Raw genomic sequence first — 24,504 nt, forward strand, 5'->3', positions numbered from 1 at the left:
TGAAATGTGCAATAAAAATAAACTTGCCTTCATAAAAACAGAAGTGAAGTAGATTTCCTGCACTGCTTCCCTTTACTGGCTTGGCACAGCAGATGGTGCTGTTTACCACCTGGGAAGTGACTCCAAAGAGAAATGGGGTCACCAGACTATCACAGGGCTGACACATAGAGACAGACAACCATTCACACTCACATTCACACCTACGGACAATTTAGAGTCACCAGTTAACTTGCATGTCTTAGGACTGTGGGAGGAAGCTGGAGTACCCAGAAAAAACCCACGCTGACATGGGGAGAACATGCAAACTCTGCACAGAGGGGCTCCCCCGCCCTGGGTTCGTTCCATTTCTATACCATGGTTGTACATTACATCTCAAATCTTTGTTTATCCAGCTAACAAGTTTTTAAATTTTATATTATGTGAATGCAAATTAATTTTACTTAACATTTAATTAGTTTAATAAGGGGGAGCAAACCTCTGCACCATTTTGCATTCTCATTTTTTAGCTGAAAAGGTCCAGTGTGTAAGATTTGGGGGGATCTAGTGGCATCTAGCTGTGAGGATTGCAGATTGCTAGAATTCCCCCAGTGTTCATTTTCCTCATTTCCCTGTCTCTTCCTCTCCAAAACAAAAAGTCCAGGTGATTTAAACCAGAAAAAAAATGAATAAAGCAGTTTTGTGTAACAAATCAGTGATTTTCAAAGCTGCTGGACGCAGATTTGCTTCGAAAGCAGCATTAATACTTGTGCCTACGAGCCTACTCACATGGCCTACCCCATTGTGAGCATTTATACTTGTGAGGTGGTGTGTCTGTGTCACTCTGCAGTTACACCTCCAAAGCACTAGTCGGCAGCGGAGGTTTCTGTGAAGTGCTGTAAAGTTTAGCTGATTCAAAATACACATTAAACACACATTAAACATGGCTTAATAGAGACAATTTCAAACACAAGTACACAAATCAGCTTCACTATAACTCGCAGCATTCACAGACAAAGCACTTGTCTTTATCTGGACACATTTTCCCCACAAATACAACATGCTAATGTTTTTAGGACAAGCTCATGGCATTTTACATTGTATTAATTAGCCTAGCAGCTAGCGGACTTTTCCTCTACTCATATGAAGCCAGGGACAACAGCCACATTTAACAAAGGTAATGTTACGAAATTCAGCTCCATTACAGCTCACAGGGTTCACTGACAAAACAACTGTCTTATACTAAACATGTTTTCCAAACAAATATAGCATGCCATCGTTATTAGCACAAGCCTATGGCATTTTACATTGTATAAATTAGCCTAGTGACAAGCTGAGATTTTCTCTACCCATATGAAGTCAGGATAAATCACACACGACTTAAAATGCTATTTTTGTGGAGGCTTTATTGTCTTCACAATTTATTGTTTCTTATCTGTGAAATTAAAGTAAATAAAAGCTTTGTTTCCACTGAGGGAAATGGTTTCAGCTTACAAACACAGACAGGAGGTCTGCGTCACCGCAACTTGTAGTTACATTTTTGGAGTGGTGCATGTCAGGCTACGGCGTAGACTCTACGTTGACGCAAGGCCCACATTGTAAGTACGGCATTGATTTGATGCAGACTGCATGTGACTGCGGTGACAGATGCAAAAATGTGACTTGCTCTATCTGGAGTCAGTGTCTGCCTTGTCCATTCTGGCTTCTGTAGAAACCTGATGGTGGATATGGCCATTTCTATAAACCAGTACTTGCTGCCTGTGTAGATATAAACTGTTCATTGTAAAGTAACAAACACAACAGTTCTTCTTGTCAGGTGAATATACACTTAAGAGAAAATACGTATTATATTTCATTCCATTTGTGCTAGTATATCCCCCTAAATCCTACACACTGAACCTTTAATAGAAAGAAAACACAGAAAATATTCATAACAGACAACTGCGAAGAATAGAAAATTGATCTTTTGTATTTGTTTTGTTTTTCTTAAAGAAAAATGTGCACTGCATTCTCGTGTCCTGCATCTCAGAACCCTTCTTTAATAAACATACTTGACACATAATGGTAAGTGAATCATATCTTTATTGACAGTTTCTCAATCCTGATTGACCAAAAAACCGCTGAAGGTGGTGACGAGATCGTTTCCCCAAACATGCGTGTTTGCGTCTAAACGCACGTACACCTGGTCCCCTTGCTGCAGCTGCAGGAACACTGCGTTGCCTCCGTTATCAGCAGTATCGCCCGATGAGCGGTGGTCATAGGTCTGCACGACAGGGCTGTTGTTCTTTATGAGGTTTAGGCTCACTATGTGTGATCCTCCAGCATGATGATAGAAGGTGAAGTAATAAACGCCTTTAACAGGTGCAGCGAAGATCCCTGTGGAAACATTTTATTCCAACAGTTAACAGCTTTGTAAAAGTCCTTGGACTCTTTTTGAAGAGGTCAGTAACATTTTAAGTGCTCTCAATTTATTGCAACGTGCTATGGAAATTAAAGTTATTTAATACATATACTTAAGGCCCTGAAGCTCTTTCTATCATACCATTAATACGACACGTCAGAAATAAAAATTCCTAACGAAGAATTTTAGATAATTTCATGTCAAAACAAGAATTGCTCACAATAATAATGCTAGCATGTTAATGTTTAGCAGGTATAATTTTCAGTATATTCACCATGTTGGTTTAATGCTAACTATTATCAATCAATCAATCAATCAATCACATAGTAGAGTTGAGGCTGTTTATGAATGTCATTAGTTCTGCAGCTATTCAGTCATAAACCAAATAAAAGAACAAAATAAAATATGTGTCAGATGATAGATATATATGATTTTTTTCCTCTGAACCAGAAATATCAACCTCATAATGATATGTTTGCTATCCTAACGGTAATTCATCTCACTGTTGTTGCTGTTAGCATGGCTAAAAATCAGTCCCTCCACAATTTACAGGCTGTTTTTGGGATTATGGCAGCCTGAGATGCCTGATTTCACTTCAGCTTTTCTTAAAAAGTGCAGTGCATGCTGCCATGTTCAGATGTTTTTTGGGGAGGGTTTTTGTAACAAAATTTTGGGAGAAAGTGAAAATTGCAAAAATCGTTGTGCTGTCTTGGATTTGGAGCTTCTTATTATGAGTGTTTCCTACAGCTAACACAGCACAACCAGATCTTATCCCTGCTCTTCATAATTTGCCGCTTGAAGAGAAGCCCCGCAGAAGCAATTAACATCCAACACTGAGCGATTAATCTCACACCAACATCCGAAAGGCTCGACTCATCGTTAAACCAGTTAATAACCATTGGGTAACGTTAGCCATGTGATGCTAACAGTTAGCCCTGTCATGAGTAATGGCCAAATGAAGCCTCATGAACCACTACCTTTATTTTCTGACCCCACCAGATGGCGCTCTTGGTTTAAAGATAAAGGCTGAAAGACTTGCAATGAAGTGTGCTTTCAAACCTTTGTTGAACAGACAGCGTCATCTGGTGGCTTCAGAAAATAAGGACAGTGGTTCATGAAGCCTCATTTGGCCATCACTACGACGAGCAAAGCTGTACAATGACATGAGATTCCACCTATTTTAAATAGTCAAATTTGCAGTAAAGTTGTGGTAATTTGAACAAATTACAAGGTCTAACAGAATTCACAGGAATTTACTGAATTTGCTTTTATTGTTTTGATTATATCACACTAAAAAACACACAAGGCTACAGCAAAAATTGTTAAATATCAAGATGGCTTAAATCTGTTAGATTGTTTTCCTCTGCCACTGATATCTGCACTCAATTCCAAGTCTACATTGAGTTACAAGTCCTAAAAAAGTCATAATGTGCTCTTCACCAAATGTTATGCCATTTTAATAAAAGAGTAAAATTTGTTAAATTTACAAAAATCATGAAGCTTTTTTAAAATTTGTATTCGTTCAAACGCGTTTGTTAAAAAGTTACTTAGCTAGTTCAGTCACTATGACTGCTCATTTTTTCAGCTGAAATGTTATTGTAGTGATGTAAAAAGAGCCACCAGATGGCAGAAGCTATGTTTTAAGTACTGCATGCAAACTATGCAAGTCACTGAATCCTCCAAGTTCCTGCAAATGTTTCACAATAAAAACCTGTCAAGAAAATGAAGGGATTCTCTTAACCAAAATTATAATAAGCTTTTAATTTTAAACAGTTACAGGAAGTGTTGAGTTTGAAATGACAGTGCGATGCATTAATTTATCAAGGCAAACAGGAACGGATTCAAATTAAAATATAATTTATATTATATAACATAATAAATAAATAACGGCTGGTTAATAATGTAGTCTGTTTCAAATGAAGCTGGTACTCCCTTCGGGAGCGTACGTTCCCCGGGTTCTATGTCCCCCGGGTCCTATGTTCCCCGCTTTGTATGGGACCCCAAAAGGGTCCTATGTTCCCCGGCACCGGTCCCATACAAAGTGGGGAACATATTTCCTTTTGGGGAAAGCGGGAAACATAGGACCCTTTTGTTTTTAAAGGGTCCTATGTTCCCTGATCGGGGAACATAGGACCCGGGGAATATAGGGATGACCCCCAGTTGGGAGTAAAGCCCCGCCACTATTTTTTTATTTTATTCCTCCATTATGAAGAAATAACATTGTTTGCTAGCTTGATGCTAATGGCAGAACTCAGTGGGTTGATAAAGTGCCTCTGCTGTTTCACGCCATCATTTTTCCCTTTTTACTCTGTCGAAATAATGTCTAGAGGAAATATCAATAGAACTGGGGAGTTGTTGCCGTACAGTTGTCCACGGCAGCAGATCGCTCTGTGTTCCTACTGGTCAAAGTGATGGCTGTGACGGGAGAATTCGTCAATGACAAAAAGAAAATCAAACATGCTAGACTTTCTGTTGGAACGTCATGAGGAGTCCCAGACGTGGGATCAGTTGTCATCTACTGTGACACACTACACGAGATGAAACAATGGATTATCACGTATGAAACTCATTGTCGTTCACGATCCAAGTACGACGCTGCGTCGGGCTATAATCAGGCTGATATTGTGTAGTGTGAACCAGAATCGGAGTCATAATTGCTTTGGTCCATACTTCATGATTGTTTTTTAAAGGCAAAAGGTTGCATATTTAATCACAGGAGGCCCAGATGATTGTAAAAACTGGTCTCAAATGTGTAAATACATACCAGTAAACTGACTGTAGCCATTGCCGATGTTTGTTATCACTGTACTGAAGACTAAAGTTGTGTCTTTGTTGAAGGGTCCGATGGCTGTATTTCCTCCTCCTGTTGCTGCACTGAATACCACCACGGTCTTCTCTGTGTAAAGCAAAACATTATGATCATAATCACATTATTTTCCGATTGTATTCACATACACCATTTCATTTTGTTTATCCCATCACTCAAGGAAAATCAACACTGAAATCTTTAATTCAGTCAGAGCAAGAGTTTACCTTTGCTCTTAAGTTCTTGAATCTGGGTTTCACTGTCCTTCAGCCTGGTTTCCACAGCTCCAAGTTTTTCTCTCAAGGCACCGAACTCTTTCAGGAGATTGCACATGTCAGGAAAGCATGATTCAATTGTTTTTTCTGTTTCAGTATTAGCACTGTCCTCCGTGGCCAAAATCAGGCCGCAGAACAGTGACACGAACAATAAGACAGTAAAATTCATCCTCCAAGCTGACTCACTGTCTCTCAGTCACCTAAACTCCGTCCGCTGTGATCCCTTGGGCTGCTTCTATGTTGTTTAAAGTTGATCTATTAATTTTTAACTCCCTCTTTAGAAACAAGACTTATTATGCAATGAGAAATTTGTATTAACCACCGTATATTTACTGGCAGTCAGTTAACCTTTGATATTGTGGAGAAGTGCAAACACAGATGTTCCTCAGCTTTTCATTGATCTCACACTAACTTTGCAAAGACTCACGTGTTTCATGCAGCACTGTAGCAAATCAGCCAAGAAATAAAATTACATTAGTTTCAGGAAAACATTTGAATTTGAAGGTATTCAAATTTAACACCACCATTTAACGAAAACTTGAGGTCGAACTTTAAATCCCCCTTTAAATCCAATTCAAGGTAACCTGGACTTTAAACCAGGCATGACTGACACTACATATAGCACTTGGACATCCCAGGGAATAAAGAAAATGTGATTTATTTGAGGGGACATCCTTGTTATCATCCTTGAACACATCCAAATGAAATATAAACTCCCCAGCTGCCACTTTAGATACCTACAAATCAGAAATTTTGTGACAAAAAAAAAAATCCATATTACTGCCATAATATCACAGATAGAGCAGTGACTGCTTCAGTGTCCAACTCAAGTGTGTTATGTGTTAAATGCCCAAGCTGCTGCAAAAACATGGCAAAATGGACTTGATGTAAATATTGATGAGGATGAATGGGATTTGATATGGAACCATATAAGGATATTGGTGTGTAATCGTCCCCAATTGTTACAATATAAAACCCTGCACCGCTTGCAAATCTCTCCCAGTAAAAGATTGAAAATGAACCCCCAAGTTTCACCTCTATGTCTAAAATGGCGGGACTTAGCCATAGGTCAGTTGCGTGTGTTTATTGTTGAAGGAAAAAGAAAAGTCAATTTGTGGTGTTGTACCGACAAGGTGCTTTTTTTTTTTTTTGTATAAGACCGTATGTATGTAAGGGTGGCACGATGGTATAGTGGTTAGCACTGTCGCCTCACAGCAAGAGGGTTCAATCCCAGGAGTGAGCCCCTCTGTGCGGAGTTTGCATGTTCTCCCCGTGGCAGCTTGGGTTTTCTCCAGGTACTCCAGCTTCCTCCCACAGTCCAAAGACATGCAGGTTAATTGGTGACTCTAAATTGTCTGTAGGTGTGAATGTGAGTGTGAATGGTTGTCTGTCTCTATGTGTCAGCCCTGTGATAGTCTGGTGACCTGTCCAGGGTGTACCCTGCCTCTTGCCCAGCGTCAGCTGGGATAGGCTCCAGCCCCCCCGCGACCCTCAAGAGGATAAGTAGTTACGAAAATCGATGGATGGATGTAACTGGTGGACTCTTGTGATGTCTGCCTTGTGTTAATATAAAGAGGCCCCGATCGTGGATATCTTTTGAGGCGATCTCAGTTTATTCCTCTCCTGACAACAAGCGGCAAAAACAAAATCCTCCGTCAAACACAACTATACAAACTCCAGCTCCTACTACTAAGCCACACAAAGCTTATGTTGGCATAAAATGAACTTATAAACACAGCTGAATGACACTAAAACATAGAAATTACCATGAGAGCCATGTTGCTTACCTCTCCCACAGAGCACAACAGCAAAAGGGAAGATGAAAGGTGGTAGACACCCTTTTATAGGTGGGGTATCCCCAAAGGGTCAACGCAGGGGTACAGAACTTGTATCAAACTTGGAGGCCCAAGCGTGTCAGGTAATAATTTTGTGGAATTATAACACTCAACATTACAAATGTACATTTGTCGCACATATTACTGCTATATAATTGACCCTGTTCCATGTAAAAAGAGTTGACACAGTGTCCCGGAACGTCCACAACCAATGCACTCAGGGTACCTCGCACATCGTGTGTGGACGTGGAAAGTCCATGAGCAAAATGTCAATATGTGACGAGGTGCACCTATGTGTTGAAGTTGTATCTAAATGTTTTGTCATTTTTATCCTCGATGGCTTGCAGATCAGTGTTGTGCTGAGCTGTTTGTTTGTAAAAAGAAGAGTCAGTAAATATACTTGAGAACACCATTTCATTCTCACCTTCTGGCCTGAAGAGGCCTCTATCACAACATCTGAGTGTTAATAATCTTACATCAGGACATAGACAGTGCAAAGATTTGATCCAAAGCTAGCAGCTGTGTTTTTTACTACTTTTTAATACTTAGACAAAGTTCACACATTTCGTTTCCATAAACACATTTCTCAGATAAAATTCATTGATAATTCCATTTTCCATTTCTATGTGTCTACTGTATCAGGTCAACTATTTGTCCAAATCACGACAAACAAAAGGCTAAACAAACATCATGCATGCAATAAAATCTAAAACCTTTCCACACCCTTGTTGTTGGCCAGTCCCCATTTACCTCTGTTGCCCGTGACTACCTACTCAGGCTGTGTCTTGTTCTCGTGATTAGTTTTCTGTTTATATATACCTGTGTGCTTCCCTTCGTTCCTTGTCACAGTTTGTCTGTGTTGATCCCTGTGTTTTTGGTGTTGTTCCCCACTCTGTTTCCCTCCTGTTGTCTTGTGTAACCATATTACCCTGATTGGTGTTTGGATCTTCTTTCATTTTAGTTACCTGCCTGTTTTTCATCATATTTATTAAAGATTAATGACAATCAGCGCAACTGCCCTTGGTTGATTTTAAAGTCTAATTGTAACACACTTTTTTACATATATATGTATGCAAGTTTTGATTCTTTATCCCAACAGAGTGGTAAATAATTGTGTAGTTGTCTGTTCTCACATTTGACTGACCAAAAAACCACTGAAAGTTGTGTGGTAGTTGGATCCCCAAACATGCGTGTTTGCACTCATGCGCACATACACTTGGTCCCCTTGATTCAGCTGCAGGAACACCGCGTTTCCTCCATTATGAGCCGTTTCATGGACTGCTGGGTGATCCTGTGTGACGACCATGCACTGGCTGTTCTTGTAGAGATACAGCTCTGTCCCAGGCTTTCCTCCAGCGTGATGGAAGATGGTGAAGTAATAAACACCTGCAACTGGTGCAGAGAAGATACCTGTGGGGAAACAAGAGGGTGTCGTACTCATTTCATGGGTTTCTTTTCTTTCTCTTTTACCTGGAAGTGATCTAGATGTCCCACCCATTAGTTTACACACATTTTCACAAATTTCATCCTGACATGTTTAGTGTCTTTGGAAACGTTAGGGTCTCAGTTAAGATGTAAAATAAGGTTCTGTGGATTTGAATAATTGGCTACACATCATGACCGCCTACTGTGTCATGATCTACCAGCAGGTCACTTGTTAGGTGTTAAACTGCTACTGTAGTTCTCATTACCAGGTCGTCAAATACAGATGCTTTGTCACGCCCCTCAGTGTGTGATATCAGCACCAAAGGCCTTTAGCGTCTTTATGACACTCTCTGGGCTTTCAGCTTTCTCCAGTGTAAACTTCTCTGCTGCAACACATGACACTGAGAGCAAGTGACGCTGTCTGAAGACATATTCTCATAACGGTTCATGTGATATCTTACACCAACACATTCTCACTCTGACCCCGTCACATATCAATGTTTGGTCATGGACTTTCCACGTCCAGATACAACGTGCAAGGTACCCTGGGTGCGTTGGTTGTTGACGTTCTGGGACACCATGTCAAGTTCTGCCTGTTACATGCATTGTCTTTTTTCAAAATACACTTCGGTTTTCACAGGAAATTTAACGTTTACATACAGTCTCTTTCACAATAAACGCACTACGTTGGTACAACATCGCAAAATTACGTTTTTTTTTTTCTTCAACAATATCATATCATCTTCTTCAACAATAAATGCACATGGTTGGGTTTAGGCAACAAAAACACGTGGTTAGGGTTAGGAAAAAAGAAATTAAACGGGATGCAAATACTGCTCTCCTAGGTGAAAATCAGTTTGTTGGACCCACCCACTACATTTCACGCTACGTTTACCCCTGATGCTGCCGGGTGCAATTAAACTATAACAGCAACCGGCTGCGTATCATGCCGACGTTAAGGAGTGCCTTTTTTTTCATTGGTTTCTGACACCGCAAGTCACCGCAAGTCACTGCAAGTCACTGCCCAAGCACTGGATTTTGACTACTTTGGACTGAGACCGGGCTCCTAGTTAAGGTTTGGGCAAGTAAAGTTTTGTAGGTTAGGTTTAGGACTGGAAACATGCCAATGACGAACCTTAAAATAGCTTAGAGTTCACTTAATTTCATATGAGACGCAAACACTGATCTTCTGGGGGAAAGTCCTGTGTTTGTTTGACACATCCACCACTCCAACCTGCCTCCTTATGTGGACTTTCGCTCCCTATACTACTTTCTTCTTCACTTCCGTCAGTGCATTGGTCATATGTAGACTTTCGCTCTCTATACTACTTCCTCCTTCAGTTCCGTCAGTCCATTGGTCATATGAAAGCATCCTTCCTGATGACATGGGTTTCACTGGCTCATGATCACTGGGTGCATTACTTTTTGTAGGTATACGTATAAACTGCATGAAAACAGGCTAAATATCAAGAGTGAGAAAGTCCATGTACAGCGGGAGGAAGAGGATGGCGATGGATCAAACAAAACAAGACTTGCCCAGGAGTTTGTGTACTGTGTGACACTGCAAGTCAGTGTTGTATAAATGTAGCATTGCATAATTTGGGTATAGTCGTCCTGCACTGATGTCAGGGACATTGTGTGGGACCCCCTCGCAAACGAGATGTCGCATCTCAAGGGGTTTATCCCGTTAATAAAGAAATTTTACTCATGTCACGTATTTATGTTACATCACATAAAAAAACACTTGATGTTTTATCTAAACCTAACCAAGTAGTTTCCATTTCACAACATTAACCACATCTTACAAAGTGTTTCAAATGTGCGTCACATAGATATGTTAAAGCGCCGGTTCCCGTGATCCAAAAGTGGGTCTCGGGTCCATTCTGAATGGACCGCATGTGACTAGCAAATGTGTCAAGTTTGTAAAATAACACTTTATTTTTAAGTGCAGTGATTTTCCTGCAAAGAGCTTTTATTCTGAATTGCCATTTCCTGCTGTAGATTGAGTGACTATGGACAGATACTTGACAGAGAAGGAAAACTAGCTTGACGATATGGCCAAACACAAGTACGACGCTTAATGTATTAAACTGTGTGGACCCTCTGGATCCCGTGGTTGGACCAGTTGGGAACCACTGCAGTTAAGGGTACCCTGTGTGTCACTTTCAGATGCAGGATATTTGATGCCCTTAGAATGAGAAACGGTTTGATTATACAATTTCTAAGTGTTTAAGTGTTGGATTACAGACAAGGATTGATATGATTTATTTATTCATTTATGTTATGACATTATAATATAAAACACGGCTCACTAACCAAATTAAACAACCTGACCAAAGGTCTCCTATGATGCCTTTACCTGTGGCTCCACTGTAGGCATTTCCAATATTTGTAATCACCCTTTGGTAGATTAAAGTTGTCTCTGTGTTATAAGGTCCAATATTTCCTCTTGGTCCAGCCTCAGCACTGAATATCACCTGTGTTCTCCCTTTGGAAAGCAAAAATATTCCTGTCACATTATTTTGTATTTCTACATTCCAGCACAATTCACACATCACTTAACAAATGTTTCAATAAACTCTTCAAAGCAATCAAAAAGGTGCACTCTACCTTTGTTCCTCAGCTCTGTAATCTGGTTTTCACTGTTCTTCAGCCTGGTTTCCAGATCTGCCAGTTTTTCTGTCAGTGCTGGCAGCTCTGTCACTTCCTCACACATGTTGGAATAGCAGTATTTTCACCCAACCAGAAATAGCAAGTTGATTCAAGACTGCTCAGAGGACTGGTCAGTCTCCTCATCACATCAGGCTGCTTTTTATAGGGTTTGGTTAATGATGACGTCTGCACTTTGAACATCCCACTTAGCACATGCCTCCATGTGTTTGCTGCTGTAGGTCTGATCAGATGCCCTATGATAAGAAGGAATGCCGGTATTGAAGTGTGTATTTGTGCATTGTGTAATATTTTTTTGTGTTTTGTAATGTATTTTTGTTTTGTTTTTTAAAAAGTAAATTTGGATTTCTTTTATCATTTTGTAAAAGAGGAAGAACTCTCTAAAGGTAAACACATAAGTTCCTCATTTGGCGATGTAAACTGGCAGTCCTGACAAATAATTGATTGATATTTTCCAAGAAGGAAGGACTGCTAGACTGTTTCACTTTACTGTTTTACTTTACTGGCTGCAGAGGAATGATACAGGAAAACATAAAAGCATGTTGTATGTATTTCCACCAGGCAATACCCCATATAATTATTAGTCACTAATTCATGTATGACCCACGTAATCGGGAGGGCAACAGTATCAAGGGGGAAACGCAGGTGGACAAAAGGAAATTAAGGGGGTGAAAAGTACGAGTACGGTGGGGGGAAAGGGACGTGGATGGGTCGACTAATCACTGACTTTCACCTGGGAGGCTTGCTTTTATGTTGTGTGTGTTAAAAAAAAAAAAAAAGTCAATTTGCTGTGTTGCGCTCACTTAGTACATTTATTTTTGAAAATATGTATGCATGTAATGGGCGGTGGTGTAGTAGTAAGCACTGTCACCTCACAGTAAGATGGTTCCTGGTTCGATCCCAGGAGTTTTTATGTGCGGAGTTTGCATGTTCTCCTCATGTCAGCATGGGTTTTCTCCAGGTGCTCCAGCTTCCTCCCACAGTCCAAAGACATGCAGGTTAACTGGTGAGTCTAAATTGTCCGTAGGTGTGAATGTGAGTGTGAATGGAATATTTGTCAGCCCTGTGATAGTCTGGCGACCTGTCTAGGGTGTACCCTACCTCTCACCCAATGTCAGCTGGGATAGGCTCCAGCCCCCCGGGGAGACCCCCAAGAGGATAAGCGGCTATGGAAATTAATGACTGTCATGTACCAAGCAGAAACTTTACATTTCCTGTGAAAACAAACATGCAAGAGGCTCAAGTTGAAACAGCATCCCAGAATTTCAGCAACAAACACAACACCTTGCACGTTAAATGTAGACATGGAAAGTCCATGACCAAGCAGTGATATGTGATGAGATTGGAGTGAGAATATATTAATCTTTACGTTCAAACCTCATTCCTGGGCTGCTAATTCATTAGATATCATACAAACTATTGTATGTATTGTAGGCTGTTCTCATGCATTGTTTGTATGTATACCACGTTTGTTGCTTGTGCACGCTGAGGAAGGATTTCACCCAAAACGTTCGTGTGGCAATAAACATTATAATTGGAGCGCTGCCCTGTACCTTTTGTACACATTTTTTTTACATTTTTCATTGAGGATTCAGCACCCATTCATACTTCTGAGGGTTGAGCGTGTTTGTTTGGACTTCTGATTGTATGTATACCTACAAAAAGTAATGTAATGCAATTTGTAAATAAACCCTTGTAATCTTGAGCCAGGAATTGGTGTGTAACCAACGTAATCCAAGATTACAAGAAGAGGTTGGGATGGTGGCCGGGTCTCAAATCATAGGACTTTCCCCCAGAAGTTCAGTACATGAGGTCATTCATGGGGCACTAATTCAACAAATATCATACGAACCATTGTATGTGCATTTTTGTAAGATACTACACAAACCAATATATGAAGATACATTGGTTTTCTTTCATAAACATATCAGAGTACAGCATAAACCAAAAAAACCCAGAAACCATTTTCCATTACGGCTAAAGTTTAATGCAAGGTCACAAGGTTTCACTTCATGTGAAGAACTGAAAAAGGGGACCTTTTCTGAGAACATTCTTGTAAGAATACTGTCTCAGTTCATTGTATAACTGTTTACTGCCCCCCGAACACTAAATACGGTCTGTTTAACTGAGTTCTTTTACTTCCCCTGAACCGTGATGCCCTCTTCTAACAGGGAAGTTGGAGGTTTCAGTATTAATGTTTTTGAGAATCCCCACTCATTTCCCACCGAAATTCGTCATCAGTGATTCTTTGACATTTTCAGCCACTATATGCTCTCTTTTCCAAGTCATTTCAGATAAATAAATGCCTAAAATTTGCACATCATGTCGGAAAACATGATAGTTGCCAAGGAATAAAATAATTATATTTTATATCCAACTGTTCCCTCACTGTGTCCATTCCCAAAACAGTGACACAGCAAAATTGTTTAATATTACTATTTTTTTTCCTTAATAACATATAAATTTGGTCTACAAAGAAACTGATCGGTTTTGTAACACTATGCTGGAGTAGAGTTCATAGAATGAATTTTTAGCCTGACAAATCTCTGTCAATGGAGTATCCAGAAAGAAGATGTGCTCGTCAAGTTATGGCAACAGCATGAGTGCCTGTATAATGTGTTGAGAAACATACCGCAACAGGACAGATAAGGAAAAGGCATGGGTCAAAATTTATTATTATTATTAACCTTTATTTAACCAGGAAGATCCCATTGAGATTAACAACCTCTTTTCAAGGGAGACCTGGCCAAGATAGGCAGCAGCAAGTATGAAGCACAGTTACAAATTACACAGATAAAACACAAACAAATAGTATTGAATTTACAAGCAGATTATGAAAAACAAGTACATGTAGTGGAGTCGGCCTCAAGTATTCTTAGTTTGGATTTAAAGGCGCTCAAAGAAATTAACCCTGTTAGTTTCCAGTCATTTTGTAACATATTCCATGCTAAAGGTGCAGAGTAGACAAAAGCCTTTTTACCCAATTCAGTACGGGCATATGGAACAGAAAGCAACAAGTAGTCTTGAGAACGAAAGCAGTAAGGACCAGCACTTCTCTGTGCAATTAAGGAACAAATGTAGGAAGGCAGTAGACCAAGTAATGCCTTATATATAAAAGTATACCAATGACTGAGCCTTCGGGTGGCCAGAGCAGCCCATCCAACCCGAGAGTATAACTCACAGTGGTGTGTCAATGGTTTATAATTAGTAATGAACCTCAGAGAAGCGTGGTAGACAGCGTCAACCATATGAAGACATTCAGCAGACGCATTCATATATAAAAGATCTCCATAATCCAACACTGGTAAAAAGGTAGCAGCAACAAGTCGCTTTTTTCTATTAAAAGAAAAACATAGCTTATTTCGAAAGTAAAAACCCAATTTTATCCTCAGTTTCTTCACTAATTTCTCTATATGCGGCTTGAAAGTGAGGGAGGCATCAATCAAAACACCCAGGTATTTATACTCGTGAACCACCTCTATTTCATTTCCCTCGAGAGTGGTGACTGAGGGGATAATTTGCGGCCTCTTCCTAGAATTAGAGAACAGCATAAGCTTAGTCTCGTCTGCATTGAGAACAAGTTTCAGCTGAAGTAATGAGTGCTGGACAACAACAAAGGCTTTCTGCAGGGATTCAATGGCCTGAACAAGAGTTGATCCACAGCAGTAAATAATTGTGTCATCAGCATAGAAATGCAAATTAGCATTTGTCACATTTATACCCAAATCATTGATATAAATAATGAATAAAAGGGGACCTAATACAGAACCCTGTGGCACCCCCTTGTGGACAGTAACAATATCAGAACACAGGCCATCATATTTAATGCACTGAGTCCTATTACTGAGATAGTTGGTGAACCAAGTAACTGCTTGCTCCGAGAGTCCTGATTGCAAGAGTCTAAGTTTTAAAATATCGTGGTCAACTGTGTCAAATGCTTTCGACAAATCAATAAATAATAATAATAATAATGTTGTTTCTCGTCAAGTGCAACAGAAATGTCATTTACCACCTTCATTGCAGCTGTAATGGTACTATGCTTTTCCTGAAGCCTGATTGATATTTCGAAAAAATGGTGTTAGAATGTAAAAACACCTTAACTTGCTCACTCACAAGAGCTTCAAGAACTTTGGCCAGCACTGATAAATTAGATATTGCGGTGGCATTGGGTGTAACAGGTGAGTGAATGAATGCTAACAAATGCTAATGCTAGCAAAGTAGCTGCTGTGAAGTCGTTACTACATATGGCAGGTGTGCGGTCTCGCGGTCTGGCCAAATTGTCTAGTGTGTGTGTCAGGCGATTGAAATGTTAAAAATCCGTTGCAATTGTCCTTATGTCTGTGGTCTCATGTTTCTAAAATTGGTTAAGATTTGAAAATTGGCAGCATCAGTTGTGAGGGGAAAATACTTCATTTGCAATGGGACAACATCTGAAATTACTAACTGATGGATGAAGGTTGCAGGTTTGTTGTTGCTGACACTGGAACAAGGGTTAGGATTGGGTTAGGGCTGAGGTTCAGGGGTCAAATGTGGACCTGTATAGCACTGGCCTACCGACTGGGTTGCCCAAACTCTAAGTAAGGATGGAAGACTGAATATTATGTACTGTGTGGATAGCATGGTGGAAAAGGCAACTGCCTGTCATCCGGGGGAGCTGTGGGGAGGAGAAGGAATGAGGAGAACTTAAGAGTTAGGAGTGGGAAGAAAAGGGGGATGGACGAAAGGGAGAAAGAAGGGGGAGAGAAGGGGACGGAAAAGCAAGGGGGAAAAAAAAGAGAATTTAGGATTAGGCACTGGAAGGGGGGTGGTTAGGTTAGGGTAAAAGCGCAGTGCTCTAAAGAGAGCACTCCAGGGGGCACGGGCTCTCGGGGGCTATATATATCCATAAGATACTTAAAATAATTTTTTGTTTAAAACCAAATAGGTTCCTTAAAGCCCTGTTAAAATTTTATAAAATGCAAAGTAGATTGGGCCACAGGGCAGTTTGGCAGTGGGAAGTAGGTTTTAAACAAAGTCCTCCAGCTTCCCAGGGTCTCCAAATTTACATCTTAGGGTAGCTGTTAATAAAAAGGAGCAAGATAAAATTTATATAAAATAAATGAAAATAAGTGCTGGGGTGGGATTAAGAAAACCGACATAAAAGAAGAAAGGTTAATAAGTGCTTTTAAAATAAATAAATACATGCAAAAGTGCTGAATGACAAGTCAATAAAAGTACATGGAACAATAAAACCAATTAAAAAATCAGGAAAGGGAAATAACAAAAGTTCATAAAAATCATAAAATATAAATAAGTGATTTTAAAACATGTAAAATTCCAACGCCCAATCTAAAACTTGCTCTGGTTTATAAATAAAAATAGCTCACCCCAGATTTTTCAAGAAAGTTTATTAAAACAATAAAGGTTAGTGGGGACTCCGGCTGTGGGCAAAAAGCTGGTATAATGCAACAGATAAAATGAATGAGTTAATAATAAAATAAATAAATAGAATAATTAAGAAAATAAATTGTAAATAAAAATGCAGCTTCCTCCAACATGAATCAATAAGTGCTATATAAAAAAATGATCATAATAATTTAAAATACACACTAAAATTCATAGAAAGGTGAAACATAAAAATATATATTGTAAAATATAATAAGAGCATGCATAAAATAAATATATACAATATATACACACACACACACAAAAGTAATAAATTGTTAAACCAATTGGGAGAAGCTGCATTTCAGTAATATAAATAAATCAACCCAGTAAAATTTAAAAAAAGATAAAAAATAAAAATAAAAATTTAGAAAGCAAATACATAAAATTCATTTATCAGTTGGTGTTCCGCAGCCAGAGCCCTGTTAAAAACCTGTGGAAAAGAGACCCTGGAAAGTCAGGAGGTAAGCATTTCTAATAAATGCTAAAAAAATCCTCTATTAACAAGTGGAAATGGATTCATCAAACATATTTTTCATTGAGACCAGTAGGGTTTATTGTCTTTAATAGATGAATCTATTTCCTCTCTGCTGCTCGTCTCTGGCCCATGGTCCGATCCCTATTGCTCTCCAGGCCCATGCTCTGCACATTGTGTTGGCCATGGAGTTTAAAATGTGCGTATAGGACACTGGTGCCACTCCCATTGTTCATTTTGTAAAAATGTTGTTTGATTCTCGCATTAATACTATTCCTGGTCTCCCCCACATACAGTTTGTGGCAGGCCTTGCACCTGATGGCGTATACTGCATTTTTGGTGGTGGATTTCAAGGCCTGCCACGGATTCACTCCAGTCCTTGCGTAGGGGTTAAAAATGTGGGGGAGAGAAATAAAACTAACCGCCGAGCCTCGAAGCGCCTCCTCAGTGTGTGATTGTTCGTTTAGATTGGAGTGTACCAGTAGGTCTTTTAAGTTTTTATTCCGTTGGTAGGCAGAGATCAGCCGACACTCCCCCGGCGAATCACAGCCCTCCCTCGCCCCCTCAAAGTGGGTTTTGAAAGTTGACAGAAAGCCTTTAATGGTCTCTGTAAAAGTCACCACGAGAGAGACGAGGGTAGGGCCGGCCCGCTGAGGGGTGATTTGATTGTATTTCTCTTTAAAGGTCCGGCTGACCTCTGCCTTGACACTTCTGAGGAAGCGCTTCGAGTAACCCCTAGGCCTCAGTGCACTGAAAAGGGTGCTTGTGGCCTCCTCCACATGCTCCGGAAGGGTGCAGATTCTGTGGAAGCGTATCAGCTGGGATTTTATCAGGCCTCTATACACGTGCCTTGGATGGTGGCTGGTTTTATGGAGCAGCCCGTGGCGATCAGTGTCTTTGAAGAAGACTTTTGTTGCTAGTACCTTGTTTTGGTCACCGGAGTTGCGGAAGAAGACACGCGTGTCCAAAAATTCAACTGTAGAATTTTGTAAATTATGTTTCAGGGTTAGGGTAGAGGTCTGGTACAGGGTTAGGTGGAAGTTGGAGGAAAAAGGGAAGGTGGAAGGGAAGGGGGAGGGTAGCTGGGAGCTGCTCCTGGTCTTCCATCACCAACTAGGGGATAGAAGGGGTTAGGGGATGTCGTTTAGCCCCCCAGGTGTTAGAGTCCCCAGCGTCTCGATCCAAATCTTCTCAGCTCTCCTCCTCTGCCCAGTGGTCCAGTGGCTGTTGGATTCTAGGCCTGATATAATGAGAAGATCTGGAGAGTGGTGTTGAAAATGGGTGACCAGTGGGGTAGTGAGTGAGTTGAGCGTGATATTGCGTAGGTGCTGTTTCAGTCTGGTGAGGAGTGTGTGTTGTGTTTCTCCAATGTAATGTCTACTGCAGAGTGTACATGTAATTATGTAGACAATGTTGCTATGGTGGAGGGAGAAAGAGCCATGTGGTGGGAAGGATAGGTTTCTGTATGGGTTGGTGGTGAATTTTCTATTGCTGTAGTGTCGGGTCTCAGGAGTTTTGGGGGGGCTGGCTGTGTGTGGTGAATTTGGATTTTACCAAGATGTTTTGGAGGTTGGGGTTCTTTCTAAATGCGGAGATGATTTTGTGGTTTTGAATGACGGGATGGTCAGGTTGGGTGCTGGTGAAGTTGCATTTTATTTTTTGGTGTAGTCCGGTTATGCGGTGTGAAAATGTGGAAACTAGGGGGAGGAGTTTTGCTGTGGTTGTGTGTGGGGGGCTGTTGTGTGAGTTGTTCCCCCCTTCAGCTGGGATGTGGGTGGGGTTGGGATTCAGACCCTGATTCAGGTAGGGGAGCGAGGGATCTTTGGGTAGTGGGGGTGCTGAGGGGGGAAGCTGACTGGTGGCAGTGTGTGTGGATGGTGTGTCGTGGGTGTGGGTGTGGGTGATGAGCGGGTGGGAGCGAGAGAGGCCAAGGTGCTGTTTTTGATATGTCTCAGAAACCGTTTGGAATATTTTCTTTTGCAGAGGGAGTTGAATAGGGTGCGGGTGGAGTGTTCAAAATCTGATTGTAGGGATGAAATCCGGTGGAATCTAATGATCTGAGACTTTATGATGCCTTTAAAGGTGTGTTTTGGGTGATAGCTAGATTGATGGAGGAGCGCGTGGGTGTCTGTGGCCTTGAAATAAACTTTTGTTAGCATGTGTTTGGATGTGTGATCTGTGGACTGAAAAAAAAAAAAACAAAAAACTGTTGTGTCTAGAAAATGGACCTGGTGTGGGTCTATGGTGGATTTGATTTTAATGGATGGATGGTGGTTGTTGAGGATCTGGATGAAATCTTTGAATGCTGTCATGTCATGGGGCCAGGTACCTATTATATCGTCTAGGTATCGGAGAAAAAGGGATGGTTTTAGGGGGCACTTGGCCAAGGCTTCTCGCTCCCACTCGCTCATGTATATGTTTGCATAAGAGGGTGCGAATTGTTGACCCACGGTCTGTTCCGTGTATCTGTAGGTAGTGATTGTCATTGAAAGTGAAATCATTATTTTTTAAACAGAGAGTGAGTAGTTGAATTAATTCATGGTCCGGTCTATTTGGATCTGGATATTTTTTGAAAATCGATTGTATCACTTGAATGCCTAAATCGGTATTTATGTTAGCGTAAAGACTGTCAATGTCGATAGTGAAGAGGTATGTCTGTTTTGGAACAGCCATGGGTCTGATGATGTCAATGAAATGATATGTGTCCTTGATGTAGCTGGGATGTTTGGTGGAGAGGGGGATGAGACAATGATCTATGTACTGTGATATGTTGTATGTGGTGCTATTGCAGTAGGAAACTATAGGTCTACCGGGAGGAACTTCGAAGGGAACCAGTCCAGGTGGTGGGATCTTTGTGGATTTTCGGTAGAAGGTAGATATGTCTGGGGCGGGGGTTATTGGGTCCAATTAGATAATCTATTTGTTTGGCTGAGATGTATTTTTTGATGTGGAGGGAGTGTACAATATTTCTAATTTGTGTTTGTGTATTGTGTTGGATGGTATGTTCTATGGGTGTGTAGTACATATTGTCTAAGAGTTGCTGGTTAGCTTCTAGGAGGTACTGGTGCCTGTCAAGTATTACAACTTTGGAGCCTTTATCCGCTGGTTTTATTATGACGTTTGGGTTGTGGGTGAGTTGTTTGAGGGCCCTGCGCACGGCCCCCGACAGGTTATCTGAGGTATCTGCCGGGGGATGATATATGCGCAGGCTTTGTTTGTCCAAATTGATTAATTTCTGTGTTTGTGTTTTGACCTGGGAGAGTGTTGGTTCCCAGCTGGATGGGTTGGTGAAAGGTTGGTGATGATGGTCTGGTTGTGTGTGAAAGTGATCTAGGATTTTGATGCGTCTATGATAGTTGTGGACATCCCTTCGAAGTTCCTCCCAGTCGTAATTTGTAGGGCGGGGGGTTAGGGTTAGGGTTGAAAAGGTCAGGCATTTACCCCAAATCCTTCATTGGTTGCAATGTAAAACTGGCCTAAATCTAATAAACTAAATTTAATTCAAAACCCAACAACCAAACATTGTGTTGGGGGCAGCAATTTCACCTTTTTATTTATTTTCTGAACAAATTCAAAGAACTAAATAAAGCAACTAATGAAGAAGACCAATCTCATTTTTAAAATCTTTATTTTATGAGCAACAACCTTCTCTTTCATCAGATATACAGTGTGATAACTCTCATATCTGAGTGACCAGAAAACCATTGAAGGTTGTGTGGATGTCGGATCCCCAAACATGTGAGTTTTCATGCAAGGCCACAAACACCTGGTCTCCTGGCACCAGCTCCAGAAACACAGCATTTCCTCCATTATCAGCTGTGTCATCATCTGACCGGTGATCATGGGTTCCTACCTTGAGTTCGTTGTTCTTGTACAAAAATATTTTTCCCTCATATTCTCCCCCGGCATGAAAGAAGATAGAAAAGTAATAAACACCTGCTACAGGTGCAACGAAGACACCTGTCAAAACAAGAGCATGTTGGTTAGTTTTTCTTTTCTTTTCTTTTTTATAGCTAGCTGAGGTTAAATCACTTGATTTCATTATATTTATTAACACTTTCTGTAAAAAGTCTCAATAACACTGATGCAAAAGAAAACCTGCAGTTGACTGTAAGGCAGAATTTATACTTCTTCATTGAATCAACGCCGTAGCTTGATGTGCACCTCTCCAGAAATGTAACTACAGGCGGCGACGCAGACCTCCTGTCTATTTTTGTAAGCTGAAACTATTTCCCTCAGTGGAAACAAAGCCTTTATGTTATTTAATTCAACAGATAAGAAACAATAAATTGTGAAGACAATGGGTGCGGTTACATGATGGCTTCTCATTCGGAATGAAATAAATCTGAATGAAATCATTCAGAATAAAAGTCTCTCCAGGTAGTTTACATGGGAAATATTCATTCCGAAAGAGGGTTTACACAGGAGATCAGTTTAATCGCCTTTATTCGGGTCTGTGCAAGTTTTGGGGCAGGGAAGGTTTCTGATTGGATAGGGGGCGAGGCGGATGTTACGTGTTTATGTTTACCGGAAGAAAACACTGTAGTCCTCATTCCGGATAACAAGATGCTTGACGACGCCGTTCTTAGTGCCTTTTTTCAGGCATGTTTTGCTTATATTCTTGAAGCAGCAGTACGACAACAACCTTGTTCTGCTAATGCTTCGTCTGTTGTTGAGGAGGAGAAGAGAGGTAGAAGGTCAAAGAAGGGAGACAGAAGATGTTTTGTGTTGTGCTATATACGTCATCGAGCCAGAAGGGCGAGGAAACGAGCATGCGCAGAAAGACCGGAATGAACTTAAAGAGCAGTGAGTGTATACAAGTGTGAGAAATTCTTTCATTTGGAATTAGAAACGTAAATATTCCAGCCCCTTTACATCGGAATGATTTTCATTTGCATTGGCCTTTTTCATTCCGAGTTAGGTGTTTACAAGATCACTTTTAATAGGAATGAACTTTCATTCCGAATGAAAAGGGAATTAAACTGTGCATGTAAACACACTCAATAAAGCCTCCACAAAAAAAGTATTTTAAGTCTTGTGTGTGATTCATACTGGCTTCATATGGGCAGAGGAAAAGTTCGCTAAGGCTAATCTACACAATGTAAAATGCCATAGGCTTGTGCTAAAAACATTAGCATGTTGTATTTGTGGGGAAAATGTGTCCAGATAAAGACAAGTGTTTGTCTGTGAATGCTGCGAGTTATAGTGAAGCCAATTTTGTATGTGTTTGAAACTGACTCCATTAAGCCATGTTTAACATGTGTTTTGAACCAATTAAACTTTACGGCACTTCACAGAAGCTCCACGGGCGACTAGTGTTTTGGAGGTGACACAGACACACCACCACACATGTATAAATGCTCACAACAGTGTAGGCTAAGGCGTAGGGTTTGCCGCAGAAGTATAAATCCCGCTAAAGTCTTACCTGTAGATGGATTGTAGGCATTTCCAACGTTCGTTATCACTGTTCTGTAGATTAAAGTTGTTTCTTTGTTGAAGGGCCCAATGGCTTTATCTCCTCCTCCTGTTGCTGCACTGAATATCACCTTGGTTCTTTGAGTGTAAAACAAAACATTCTGATCACAACAATGAAAACAATGAAAAATGTGAGCATCAGCTGTAATACTGTAATACTGATGATAGATTTCTGGCAACCATGTGAATTACGACTTGTCTGTCAGGAGACACACTCTATCATGCTACCTTCATCTTTTGTTGTTTAGTTTGGAGGACCTGTTATGCTTCAAATCATTGAATCATGGGTATTCTATCATGATATACAAAATGCAAACAATGAATTATTCAGTGAAGTCTCCAACCTGTTCTCATTGTTGTTCAGCCTCATTTCCAAAGCATCAAGTTTTTCTTTCATGGCACCAAACGCTTTGAGGAGATCACTCACAGGATAACATAACTGCATTTCACAAGGTGTTTCTGTTTTTCCAGTATCCTGGGCCAAAATTAAGCTGCATAACAGCAACGTAAACCACAAAATGCTGGATGTCATCTTCCAAGTTGATCAAACTTGACTCTGATTGATGTGTTCCCTCTGGCTGCTTTTATGTTGTTGAATGATGACTCGTCAATGTTTGACATCCCCTTGGAAACAAGGCTTATTATGCAATGCAATCCCTCAACCTTTGATATGCTAGAGAAATGTAAACAGAAACTTTCACTGATCGTACGGGAAGTTTGTTTCATGTGTTTCAGGGGTGTTCTGGCAAATTGACCAAAGAATAAAGTTCCATGGAGAAAACAAGGGGATTTTCAGTGTATTGAAATTCCGAACCACTATTCCATTCTTACATTCTGGTTTGAAGAGGTCTTTATGGGCTAAAAAAAATTATTCAGAAGTTGAACTTGTTGAAGCCTCACATCCACCGGGAGAGAGAAGTGTGACATGATGAAGGACTGGGGGGGTTTATAACCGAATGGTATATTTATTCCAAAAGCGCAGCTAATGAACAGTCCGGCTCCAAAAATGGAAGATCAAAATATGGAGGTAGATGTTTTAATCGTGGCAGGCCACAAATACATTAATGTGTGGGAAACCCTGAAATCAACATCAGTGATAACTCATACATAACAAGTCCTTTATTCCCTATGCCATATAGGCAATAGACACAGAATGACAGCATCAGGGATGTAAAATATGTTCTATTTTTCTATACTGCTCAAAACAATTTAAGGAAACACTTATTGGTCACAGTATAACACCAAGTCAGTTAAACTTCAGAGATACCAATCTGTCCATTTAATAAGCATGTTCTGCTCTCACTGCTCGACTTGAGCACAGCTATGCAGACAGATAACTAGCTGACGACGACATGCATTTAGGGCTCTAGTTTCGCAGACCAGGCGAGGCGGGGGCGCAGCGCACCTGCGCTTCGCCAACTGGGTGTGACCAGGCGGATTTTGCAAGTTTGGCACACCGTGCGCGCTGGCGCAGCTACTCTGTCCCACCTCCGTCCCTCCTACTTGCGCAAGTCGGAAAGAGGGAGGAGAGAAGGCGTGGAGTGGGTTTTACACAGCCCATTCACATCACACCAATCAAATGAGCCCCTCTCCTCGCCCTTAAATGTGCCGCGCGAAGGCGTAATGAGAGTTTACTCAATTCGCCATGGCAGAAGAGAGCAGCAGCGTCAGACGGCCAAACTTCTCCCAGGAGGAAACTGATGTTTTGGTCCGGGAGTGTCTGAATATACGGAACTGCGAGC

General features: G+C 40.7%; 2 protein-coding genes across 2 annotated transcripts; both read right to left on the reverse strand.

Annotated features, from left to right (window-relative positions):
- Window positions 1-2,040: 2,040 nt before the first annotated feature.
- Window positions 2,041-5,700, reverse strand: LOC117272923 (cerebellin-1-like). The gene is made up of 3 exons (XM_033652076.1): window positions 5,411-5,700; window positions 5,142-5,273; window positions 2,041-2,352 (listed from the first exon to the last, which is right to left on the reverse strand). Exons 1-3 carry the CDS (start codon window positions 5,625-5,627, stop codon window positions 2,072-2,074), a joined length of 630 nt encoding a protein of 209 aa, XP_033507967.1. The 5' UTR covers window positions 5,628-5,700; the 3' UTR covers window positions 2,041-2,071.
- A 2,113-nt stretch (window positions 5,701-7,813) lies between these two features.
- Window positions 7,814-11,514, reverse strand: LOC117246285 (complement C1q-like protein 2). The gene is made up of 3 exons (XM_033610140.2): window positions 11,329-11,514; window positions 11,078-11,206; window positions 7,814-8,703 (listed from the first exon to the last, which is right to left on the reverse strand). Exons 1-3 carry the CDS (start codon window positions 11,432-11,434, stop codon window positions 8,423-8,425), a joined length of 516 nt encoding a protein of 171 aa, XP_033466031.1. The 5' UTR covers window positions 11,435-11,514; the 3' UTR covers window positions 7,814-8,422.
- Window positions 11,515-24,504: the final 12,990 nt, after the last annotated feature.

The sequence above is a fragment of the Epinephelus lanceolatus genome, chromosome 22, assembly GCF_041903045.1.
Source record: "Epinephelus lanceolatus isolate andai-2023 chromosome 22, ASM4190304v1, whole genome shotgun sequence".
Classification (NCBI taxonomy): Eukaryota; Metazoa; Chordata; class Actinopteri; order Perciformes; family Serranidae; genus Epinephelus; species Epinephelus lanceolatus.